A 12,291-nucleotide genomic window follows, 5' to 3' on the forward strand; every position below is an offset into this window, starting at 1 on the left:
CCTTCGTGGTGTTTCAATCGCAGAAGGAAAGCGGAACACCGCCCGTACCAGTGGCTGAGCAGTTATCGGTAGTCGTAACCGTCGGATTGAAAACGGAGAACTAGTAGGGGCTTGCTTCTTGATTTCTCTCGGAGGGATGAATCCATATTCTTCTTTCTTCGTTTCGATCATCCTCTTCATCTCTGCTCGAAGCTCAAATTCCCAAGGAGATGACCCCTTCAAAACGTGTAAGCCCTACCCGTTTAGCTGCGGAAGCATGAATAACGTCACTTACCCTTTCCTTGCGGGCGACAGACCTCCGGTTTGCGGGTATACGAACATGACCTTGACCTGCGAAAACGAATCGCCGAAGATCGTGATCGGTTTGGAAAAATACATTGTCAAGAATATCAGTTACCGGGAACGGCTTCTAACTATTGTGGAAACAGATATCTGGAGCGGTGATTGTCCTCGACCATCTACAGAGACAACCATTACTAATGCTTACGAATTTGCGTCTCCAAAAGAGGTCCTCAGCATCTACTATGATTGCTTAAACGATTTGAGTGCCCACAAAGATCTGATAGTAATTCGGTGCCGCGGAAACCACTCTTACTTATCTGCAAAGCCAAAAAACTCAGATATTGCTAAAGATTGCTCACAGACGATTGAAGTTCATGCTATGGAAGGGGCTCGGGACCGGCTTACAAGAAATGAAGCCAGCTATGTTGAAGTGTTGAAAGAGGGGTTTCAAGTGAAGTGGCTAGTGGGGGCAGGATGGTGCACCGAATGTGTCCTTTCTGGTGGGATTTGCGGATCTAATCCAACCGTCCTTGAGCAGACGATCTGTTTGTGTCCAGACGGAACGCGCTATGCTTCGTGCGAGCAGGGTAGGCTCTGTCTTCTTACTTGCTGTTATTTTCGTTTCCTTTAATCTATGTTAACGACTTTGTGGGATTTTCGCGAGTAAATGAAACCATCCGTTTGCTGCCACCGGCGTCTCTTGATGAAGAACTCTAACTCTACTGGACGACGAAAAGGAACTCATTTGGTGACTTTAATCTCACAAACACTTGATGTGAGAACAAGAAATTCATATTTAGAACTTTTTGCTTGTTTTGTTCGTATAATAGTGTTGGGTGTTCACCTTGGTGCTTGCCAACTGGTTCACTCCTTTCTACCCTTCCATTAGAACTTCTTAGATTTAGGAGTATTCAGGGGAGACGACGACGGACTACAATTTTGTTGAGGCCCTAAGGGTGTCTGGCCGCAGCGTCTGCGGGTCGCGTTTTACTCCATTGATTAGGGCGACCAAGTTTTCAAATCCCGTAGTTCCTTTCCTCCCTAACTGATTGGTGACTGTCCTTGTTTGGTCAAGGTGATGCTTCAACCTGCCCGTATTTGCGACTGTAGTGAGCCTATTTTCCCATGCGTAATTGATAGAATTTTCTGAAGATTTGGTTAGTCGAAGCACTATTTTATAAGAGTGTGACACACGCCACCTTCGGTGTAATTTCTTTAGTATCTTCAACGCTGGCTCCGGGCCGTCTTCCCTGCAATTCTTTCTCTTGTGGAAAAGTCCGCGCTGTCAATAACTCCTCTCCTTATTACCAAACAACTCCTGTGTGTTGGGATTTCAATATTGTCGCCTTCGTCTGCCTCTCTTAGTCCTGGAGTCACAGAATCACACCGTTGAGATGCATCCTTCTTCGTCTTTCCTCCTTGTCATTCTTGTGTCTTTTTTCCCTCTAAGTTCTGATTCTCAAGGAGAGGAATATTACCAAAAGTGCGAGGCGCAACTGTTTGAATGCGGGAACTTTAAGGACAACATCTCCTTTCCTTTTCTGGCCGGTGAGCGGTCAGAGTTTTGTGGCTATCCGGGATACAAGCTGACCTGCCAAAACGATTCGCCAGAGATCCAGATAGGTTTGAAGACTTATCGAGTCATAGGTCAGATCGATTATGAGAAACAACTCCTGATGATCGTAGAGAAACGATTTGCAGTGTATAATTATTGTCCTTTTCCGTCCGAAGACGATTCCCTTCCTGAGCCTCCTCTCTTCCGTCTCACAGATGCCGTTCTTAATCTCTCTCTCTGCTATAATTGCTCGAAGGCTATACAAATTGCCACACCCGGCCTCGAGCTGGTTCCTTGCCTGGAAGACATTCAAGGTTATCCTGCCTGTTACACGAAGACGCCGAGCAGTGCCGTGAGACTGCCATGCCAAGCAAGAGTATTACCGGTTCTTATCGAGTCGTTTCCATTGTTGGAAAGCAATCCAATCCATATGATGGATGTTGTGAAGGAGGGATTCCAGGTGAATTGGTTAGCATGTGGTTTCGAGTGCGCGCAGTGCCGTAGAGCCGGTGGCCGCTGCGGCATTTATCCAGTCAACAAGGGGGGTGATTGCGCTTGTTTTTGCCCTGAGCAATCCCAATATTCCGACTGCCTGCGAGATGTTCCGGTTCCAGGTAAGTCACAAGTGTCATTAATCTTCTTCTGTTTCTCATTTGACCACTACCCCAAACTGTTGATGCGTTAATGATCTGATGAATGATTTTGGCAAATTGGGAATTGGGATCATTTGTGGCTTCTCGTTAAGAGGAAAAAGTTGATTATCAACTTGAGCAAAGATAAGCTATTGGAGCAAACTGAACACATCCTGAATTCTGTAATTGGAGCAAGCTATTGTTTCTGGGTGATCTGGATATTCCGCTGGTTGTGTATTTTTTAAGAATTACTACTTCCAGATACCTCGTGGTAGGGCCCTAGGGGTTTTGATTTTAGTCCAGAAGTCTTGTTTCCTTTTTAATTGGAATCGTTTTTTTTACCCGAAGGGAAATTTCAGATGAACTTCTAAGCTAGAAAAGTCGTCGGGCAAAGTTTCTTAATCGCTCCCCGTCTTGTGGACGTCATCACACTGGAAATGGATCCAATGACACCACTTCCTGACTGTTGATCTTAGTCTTTGCCGTGATGGCGTAGATCAAATTGGCCACAAAGTCTCAAATTCTCCCTTTTGTCAAGCAATGACTCCCACATAAGCGATTAAGCTAGATATTTCTTTCAACGGGCCCAAATTCCTTCTCTTTTTTTTAATTTTTGATTCGACGGTTCAGATTTTGAATTGTTTTTTTTTTTTTTTTTTTGGGTCCGTTTGTCTGTCGTTGGTTTCTTCTGTTCTAAAATTTTCTCACTTTGGGTTTGTCTAGAAGATCTGAAATACCCTCTCATCTCCCTCCCTTCCTTTTCATTCGACCTATTATTTCAAAGTCTGCTATTTTATGTTACAGCGGTCATGACGACTCGCTATATATTTACACCAAGATACCCTCTCTCCTTTGGAATTTCTCAAGTCCTTCGAATGAGCTCTTTTCTATTTGTCAAAAGCATATTGTCGTCGTTCAAAGTCAAAACACCATCTCTGCTCAACGAATGTAGACTGTAGAGTCCTTCTTGTTTTTATAGCATTGACCTTTTTCCCATCTCATTTCTCCTTGCTGCCTCTTCAAAATTTCTTCTTTGAGGAAGAGTCTTTACTGCTTACATAATTCTAGTTGGAGGGCACACTTAGGGGTGGCTTCGAGCCGAGCCGGTTCGCGAGCCGGCTCGGTTCGATTCGTCATTTTTCGAGCTCGAGCCGAGCTCGAACACTGAAATCGGCTCGTTTACCTTAACGAGCCGAGCTCGACCGAAGCTAGGTTCGGTTCGTTGGCTCGCGAGCCGGCTCGAAATGAGTCGGATCGGCATGAATCGGTACGGGATCGCGAGCGAGCGGGGGAGCGGGAGCGGGAGCGAGAGCGAGGGGGGGAAAATTTTTTCCTCCCCCCTCGTCACCGCCGACCCCTCCCATCAGTTGTTGTCGCCGCCTCTATCGCCGTCGTAGCTATTCTCCGGCGTCTATACCGCCGTCGCAGTTGCTCGTCGGCCGCCTCTGTGTCTGTCCGTTCGATTTCTTCCTCTCCTCGCCGTCGCCGCCGCTTCCATCACCGCCGATTCCGTCGCCACCGACTCCGTCGTGGCCGTCATCTCCGACGATAAATCCTCCCCGGCGCCGTAAGCCCCTTCCCTCGGGGTCGTCTCGGCGGAAAACCAGAATAGAGGAGAAATAATCTCCCCCTTCCTCGCGAGAAGATGATCTCGCACGTGCGAGATCATAAAATAAAAAAAAAACTTTTTCCTCTGGAAAAAATTAAAAATAAATTTTATAAAAATAATTTTCTATAAACTATTAGTGTCTCATGTTTTTTTAAACACTTTTCTAATTGAAATTTTTTATTAAAAATCATATAATTTTCAAAGTAAGATTTTTTGTACCAAGATGGGGTAGAAAACTGTATAGAAATTTTTTGAATAAGTATTTAACAGTTGATGCTGTAATACTTTTAGCATGAAATAATTTTCATTGCAATTTTATGTTTGATATTTTATTTAATTAAAACTTTATCGATAAGTATAATAATATATTAGATTGACTATTACTTTTTATTTATTTCCCTAGAAGAGACAATAAAAGGTCCATTTAACTTTCCTAAGAAAATTTTAAAATATTTCCTATAATTTTCTAATAAGTCACTAATAGTAATAAGATTTTATTTAAAGGTTTTTTTGGGAATATGTATCATAGGAAAAATATTTTTAGTTTTTCCTAGAATATAAATTTTTATCTAGGGGCACTAAGGAGGCCATAATAAATTATGGCCAAATTCAAAAATTACAAAACAAGCTAGACAACAATTGGAGTAAAAAATATTAATATTGGTGCATTTTAATCCATTATTGAAATTCAATCCTGAACCTCCCCTATCATTATATTTTTTTAAAATGTATGCATAATTTTATATATAATTTATTCAAAGCCACCCCTACGTGCGAGATCATAAACAAGGAAAAAAAAAACTCTTTGTCCCTTCCTCATGACTCTTAAATAAATTGAAAAGATATTTTAGTAGAAATACGTTTCCAGATATTAGTTTTTTCAATAAATGTTGAAAAAACATTTGTAATAGAAATATAGGGACCATTAGTGCCTCGTATTTTTTAAAATATTTTTCTAATTATAAATTCTTTTTAAAAAATCCTATAATTTTTCAAGTAAGATTTTCTTGCCAAGATGACTTAGAAAATCATATAGAAAAATTTTGAATAAGTATTTGACAGTTGATGATATAATACTTTGAGCATGAGGCAATTTTCATAGTAATTTTGTGTTTGACATTTTATGTGATTAAAATTTTATTGATAAGTATAATAATATATTAGATTAATTATTAATTTTTATTTATTTCCTTAGAAAAGGCAATAAGAGGTCCATTTAATTTTCCTAAGAAAAATTTAAAATATTTCTTGTAATTTTCTAGTAAGTATGTAATAGTAATATGATTTTATTTAAAGAATTTATAGTTTTTATTTGGGTGATTGTAAATTGATAGTGATATTTTATTTAATTTTGTTGTGTTTGATTATTGTATAGAGTTTATTTATAATGTTATGCAGTGTATGGAGTGTTTAGATTATTTTATGGAGTGTATAAACAATTTCATGAAGTGTTTATGGAATGTATAGACAATTTTATGGAGTGTTTATGCAAGTATTATGTATATTGATTATGCCCAATTTTAAGTAAAGGTCATGCCGAATTTTATACAAGTATTATATATATAGATTATGCTCAATTTTAAGTAGAGGTTATGCCCAATCTTATACACATATTATATATATATAAGTTATGCCCAATTTTCTGTAGAGGTCATGCCCAATTTTATATAAAATGTATGCATAATTTTATATACATTTTATTCGATATATATTTTTTGAAAAGTTTGAAATGTATGTTGAGGCTCGAGCTCGGCTCGAAGCTCGGCTCGAACTCGTTGGGCTCGAGCTCGATAACAATTTTAGGCTCGAGACGAGGCTCGGCTCGAAGCTCGGCTCGAAATATTTAAATCAAGCTCGACTCGAACATAGGCAGGTTCGGGCTCGGCTCGGCTCGATGCCACCCCTAGGCACAGTCCCACTGTTTCACTAGACAACTGTTCTTGTAATCATTGAAAGTGTGCTCTCTCAATTTCTTTTGAAGGCACCTGCTTTTTGTCTCCATCTTGATAACTGTAGAGATTACTTAAGAAACACTTGTTCTAACTCAGGATACTATAAGTTGCCTAAAGGAGGAATAAAATTATTCTCACCATCCATCTTCATGGAATTTTTAGTCCTCGCTCTGGATAAATGAAGGAAACTGACGTTTGACCAGAAAAAAAACCATGGATCAAGTTCATATGGTTCTCTTTTTTTTTTTTAAATATTAGCTGGTAAGAGAACCCTATGAACTTTTTTTTTTTTATTTTTACTCAAAAAAAAGTTCATATGGTTCTCTTACCAGCTAATTTTTTTAAAAAGAAAGCTCTACAAACTTGTGTTGTGATTTGTTGACGTCTCTTTTTTCTCTTCCTCTGATTCTTCTCTGTAATATTCCTCTTACTCCACTTGTCTAAATGAAAAGAAGGTCACAAAGGATCAACCTTTCTGCCCATGAAACTTCACAATTATGGGAATCAAGTTTATCCATTGTGCGGTCCTCTTTCAATGCTTGCTAAATTGAGCTTTAAAGATTTAAAGATGCAAGTACGGTGAAAAATGAACATTAACTCAAAAATCTCTATATATGGGGCTACAAAGATGTGATTTACTAAGTTGCAGGCGGGGCAGGTTATCCTGTATTATTTATCCATAAATGACTCATTCCCTTGGTCCAACCATTGGGATGTTATCCAGTATTATTTATCCATAAATGACTCATTCCTAATTTTATTTTGAGTTTGTATTATAAGTAGTCAACATAACTCTTTGTTGGTTATCCATGTCTGACTTGCCACCATTATTATTTGTGAATTGGTCGGATAAGGAACTCTGTTCTATATTAGCTTCTTGAATTTCTCTGCTGTGCCATCTTTATCCAAAGGTTGTGTTTGCTGGCCTCATTTGAGGCCTTACAACCGTCATAAACTTGATTTGCTTTCTGTTCAGTGTCTATTCATTGGCTATATTGATTCCCAGGTACAAATGTTCTCTAATCGACTATATCTGTCCCGAGATGTTGTCTTTGATGAAAAAAATTTCCCATTTAAATCCATACATGTTACTCCTTCCTAGCCCACTTCATCATCTCTGTCCTCCATTCTGGGTCCCCTTCCTCTCCAAAGAACCCCATCCAACCTTGAAATCTTATCTTCATCCACCACCAAGCATACTAACACTACCAGCCTAGGCCCTCCAAATAACTCCATATCTACCTCTCAATTCAGGCCCACTTTACCCACTATGCCATGGCCTACCCCATTTTCTCCGATCTCTAACCATAATTTTCAAAATAAGAGTTCCTCATCGTTGTCTAATCCCGGGTCTTCCTCTTTGCCTCCATCTATCATCACTCGTTCAAAAGCGAACTCTCTTCGACCCAAACAGTTCACAGATGGGACAATGCTATGGCCACCGCCACGGAGCTATCTTACCATCACCTCTAGCCTCATCCCTGATGAACCTCAAATTTTTACCGAAACTGCCAAGCGCCACCAATAGCATACCACCATGAAAGATAAATTTCAGGCACTCATGGAAACTCAGACCTGGACACTGGTATCGAAAAATTGGTTGGTTGTAAATGGGTTTTTCGCACCAAACGGAACGCCGATGGAATTGTGGAGAGTTACCAAGCACACTTGGTTGCAAAAGGCTTTCACTAACAGGAAGGTATCAATTTTTTTGAAACTTTTAGTCCTGTGGTGAAACCCATCACCATTCGGACTATCCTTACTCTTGTTGTTACTGCACAATGGCCTTTTCGGCAGTTAGATATCTCTAACGCCTTCCTGCACAGTGATCTTCTAGAACAAGTCTTCATGGCTCAACCTGTTGAATTTTTGAACCCAGATTATCCATCTCATGTATGTCGCTTAAATAAAGCTATATATGGCCTTAAACAAGCACCTAGAGGGTGGTTCTCAAAACTGAGCACACAACTTCTTAAAATTGGTTTTGTCCAATCTATTTATAATTCTTCTCTTTTCATTTATACACACATTTCCATTACTCTGTATTTTCTTGTGTATGTCGATAACATTATCCTTACGGTATCTTGTCCAAAGGCAATTGCATCTGTTCTCAAGACACTCGGTCAGTCCTTTCCAGTTAAGGACTTGGGTCCCCTTCGTTTTTTTCTTGGCTTAGAGATTCAAAATTTGTCCAAAGGTCTGCATCTCTCACAAACAAAATACATTTGTGATCTTCTTTAACGGACCACTATGGACCTAGCCAAACCTGTTAAAACTCCCATGGCCTCCAACATAAACCTTTCTCGTGATAATGGACCTGCTTTCAACGATCCTACTCTATATTGAAGCACTGTTGGCAGTTTACAATATCTATCTCTTACTCGCCCGGATGTGGCCTTTGTTGTGAACAAAACTTGCAAATTTATGCATGCACCTACCATCAATCACTGGCAAGCAGTGAAGCGGATACTACGTTATCTCAAACACACAACTCACTATGGTCCCCTTATTACACCATCTTCCTCTTTTCATCTTCAAGCTTTTTCTAATGGCGACTAGGCAGGATGCCTTGATGATCGCCGGCCTATAAGAGGTCATTATATTTTTCTTGGTTCAAACTTAATTTTCTGGGTTCCAAGAAACAACAAACGGTAGCTCATTCCAGCACAAAAGTAGAGTATAAAGCTCTTGCTAATACCATAACTGAGTTATTATGGCTTCAATATCTTCTTCATGAATTGGGTGTATTTCTTCCATAGGCTCCCACTCTATGGTGTGACAATTTGGGAGCCACATATCTCTCTGCCAATCTAGTTCTCCATTCACATACAAAACACATAGAGATCAATTTTTACTTTTAACGTGATAGGGATGCTTCCAAAACTCTACATGTTGCCTTCATTTCCTCTCAGGATCAAGTAGCTGACATACTTACCCAGTCATTGTTATCCTCTCGATTCAATACTTTGTGTTCGAGTCTCACCATGATGCCCCTGTTGGACTCTCGAGAGGGTGTTAGTGATCAAGCCAAGTCAGCCTCCAGCTCCAACTCAGCAGCTCATGAAGATTCAACATTATCCACGCAAGAAGAAGAACCTTCTGGAAATAATATTTGTACAAAATACGTGCTTTCTGTTGTAACAACCTTACGCAGACAACACTAAAATCATACCCAATATTTGATTGTAATTTCATCTCATCCATTGTCGGCAAGTCCTATCTATAAAAGGATTCTTGTACACTACCTAAAAAATATGAATGAAGAAGTTGGTTTTTCGAAGGTCTCTGTTTCTCTGCTTATGAAGTCGTTTTTGTTTTTACATTTTATGAGAGCTTATCTGCTCTTACAGGGATCAAGAGGGAGGAGGATGAAATGAAGAAGCTCAGAGTTGGATACTTAGATGGATGATGTAGGTCTATTGATGAGTGTTCTGCCATTTTCACCAGATTCTGTGATGGATAATTGGCCACGACGCCTAATGCCAGTGCATGAAATTGAGTCTTCTTTCTTGATCTCCTGTAACAAATGATAACTTGCAATAGGTATTTATTCACAACGAGATGTGCCATTATGTTGTGTCCTATTTGTGTTTCAGGGCAAAACTTGCAGATGTAATTACTGAATATGACATTGAGGGCTTTGTATATAGGTTGTTGTAATATACAAGAGGAAAACCATCTTTTGGAGCAATGTTTTGGGAACCATGATGGGGACTTTGTGCCTCTCGATCTTGAGTTGGGTCACTCGACTTGCCCTATCTGAATGCCAACTAGTCACTTACTTTTTTACAAGGCGATTTGGTTAGAAATATAACTAAAAAATCTAAAACCAAAAATTTCTTCTTTATAATAATATATAATATGTTATGTATAATTAAGCTAAATGTCATGATGATAAGGGCTTAAGCTTAGTGTATTGTGGTCTAAGTAACTATATGGTAAGAAAAAAAGAAACAACCGCATAAAGTTTAATAATATAAGAACCATGATTTTTACTTGACATGGTGTCCAATAATATGAAGACCCTACTGGCCCGACTCTCTATTTGACTGGGTAGTATAACTTTTTACAAGGAGACTTATTAAAAAATATATTTAAATAATAGAAAATTACCATAAACTAAGTTTAAAATATCTTTGTACCACTACAAGAAGTGTAGCGGTTTAATGTAATTTTGTTATTTTTATTAATATTTATTTCTAGTCCTTAGGTTAAAAGATATTTATGTAATTTTTAAATCTTCTAAGTGATTATATAAAGGATATCAAGGGTTAGGAAAACATATCATGTCCTAATCTTCTTGCTCCTTCCACTCATCTCTTGAACCCTCTTCTCTCCTTCACTTTATTTCTTTCTCCTCTTCCTCCTTCACCTTCTCGAACCTAAAGGTTTCTTAATACAAATAATAGAATTTTAAGATTGAACATGGTATCAAAACAAATATCTTAGGATTCGATAAGTTTCATTTTCTTGGTTTACAAAAGGACACATTGGACAACATTGATGGACAGTTGCTAAGCCTCAAATCAGATATGTATCATCCTCTCATGCTATAATTGTTGTTATGTTAGTCACTATGGCTTAAAGTTCATAGCTGGTTTGACCCCTTTTTTTTTCGTAAGTATGTATGGAAAGGAAAAACAATCTTCCATTTGTCCATGCATATCTAGCGCTTATATGTTTGGTAGATGGTTTCTTCATATTTCAAAGGTAAAGTTGCCATCTTTCATATATATATATATATAAACACATGTTGAAACTGCTCTTGAACACTTCTTAATTCAAGTTGGTTACTCCATCTAAGTTTCAACCATTGATATTAAGAAGAGAACTTGACACGGTGCTTCTAAGAGCAACAAAAAAATTGCTTGGTTCATCATATTATATTTGATTGAAACCTTACGTATTAAGGCTCAAGCTTGCTGAGAAACTACCTGAGTAGTTTTCTAAAAATTCTCCGCAAGAAGAAAAGAATTGACGTTCTCGAACTTCAGAATGAGTAAAGCTTTAGTTGGACTTGATTTTGTAAAGAGTCTGATATGTTTTTCCTTCCACTAGGGTAGAGTTTGATAAGGGATTATCTTTCCTTTGTTTTAGGAGATAAGATTTTTTATCTCCCTTCGGTTTAGGAGATAAGATCTCTGATGATTGTATTTATCCTTTCTGTTGTAAAGTGTATATAAATACCACTCTCAATCAATGCAAAGATGTGGTTCAGTTCAACTTCTTATATGGTATCAGAGCAGATCGATTAATCCTCTGCATTTGCCTTCTTCCAATTTTATTTTGTTCGAAATCCTGTCCAGTCATCACTCCCTCTTTGCAATGCTCTCTCTAACGAAAACTAGCATCGACTGAGCTTCCGTGTGCCTCCAACAATTCAAGATGGACCATTGAAAGTGATAGATTGCATCCCCGCCATCTCTTCCTATTCCCTTTCTCCTTTGCTCACGCGACACCTTTGATCCATGTTGCACTGACGACCTCGTCATACCCAAAATCAATCGCTTTGTCTTCAACGAGAGCATCGAAACCCGCAAGCAAACCTACTAGTCTCTCCACCATTCCTCTCCATTCTATCTTCGGTAATGACCTTTGCCAACAAAATTTCAGCCATTTTTTCATGCCTCAATCACCATTTCTGAAAGAAGACCATTGCAAACCACTACCAAGGTTATCAGAGGATGTCACATTGATCAAAAATTGCTGCCAACTGTCATTGTCCATCGATTCAAGTCTCCCTACAAGCACTGCCTGTTGATTTTGAATTTCGATCGTTGTTTCTATTATTGATTTCTCGTCGAATCGTTGACACATAGTGACTGATGTTAATGAGCTCTTTCTCTCCCCATATCTCAAACTGTGGGGTTGTTGTACCCCAGCCAAAGAAACCAGACCTTCCTGACCCTCACCAATTTTGGAGCGATGCCATGGGATTATCTTCCCTTAGGTTAGGAGATAAGATTTCTTATCTCCCTTCGATTTAGGAGATAAGATCTATGATGATATGATTTATCTTTTATGTTGTAAAGTGTATATAAATATCACTCTCAATCAATGCAAAAAGTGGTTCAATTCAACTTCTCATAGAGTTTGCATCCGATTTAGGACACTTACTCTTGAGGAAGCTGAGAACTTGTTTGTGTTCTGCTTGTATAAAGACACTTGATAAAGTCAAAAGAGGTCAATGCATTCCCTCTTTTGAGACTCCTTGTTACTGTGGGATATTGCATCTACCGTTCTTCAGTTATGGACTTCTTG

General features: G+C 38.8%; 2 protein-coding genes across 2 annotated transcripts; both read left to right on the forward strand.

Annotated features, from left to right (window-relative positions):
- On the forward strand, positions 1–928 carry LOC137942217 (LEAF RUST 10 DISEASE-RESISTANCE LOCUS RECEPTOR-LIKE PROTEIN KINASE-like 1.2). Its single transcript, XM_068787922.1, has one exon. The coding sequence runs from the start codon at positions 137–139 to the stop codon at positions 911–913; it is 777 nt and encodes a 258-aa protein (XP_068644023.1). The 5' UTR covers positions 1–136; the 3' UTR covers positions 914–928.
- Positions 929–1,510: 582 nt separating this feature from the next.
- On the forward strand, positions 1,511–9,690 carry LOC137942095 (LEAF RUST 10 DISEASE-RESISTANCE LOCUS RECEPTOR-LIKE PROTEIN KINASE-like 1.2). Its single transcript, XM_068787778.1, has 2 exons — positions 1,511–2,451; positions 9,381–9,690. The coding sequence occupies exons 1-2, from the start codon at positions 1,677–1,679 to the stop codon at positions 9,437–9,439; spliced, it is 834 nt and encodes a 277-aa protein (XP_068643879.1). The 5' UTR covers positions 1,511–1,676; the 3' UTR covers positions 9,440–9,690.
- Positions 9,691–12,291: the final 2,601 nt, after the last annotated feature.

The sequence above is a fragment of the Aristolochia californica genome, unplaced genomic scaffold (assembly GCF_029961685.1).
Source record: "Aristolochia californica isolate CCGP_79_NKW_82.1479 unplaced genomic scaffold, dmAriCali1.0.hap1 SCAF_9, whole genome shotgun sequence".
NCBI lineage: Eukaryota > Viridiplantae > Streptophyta > Magnoliopsida > Piperales > Aristolochiaceae > Aristolochia > Aristolochia californica.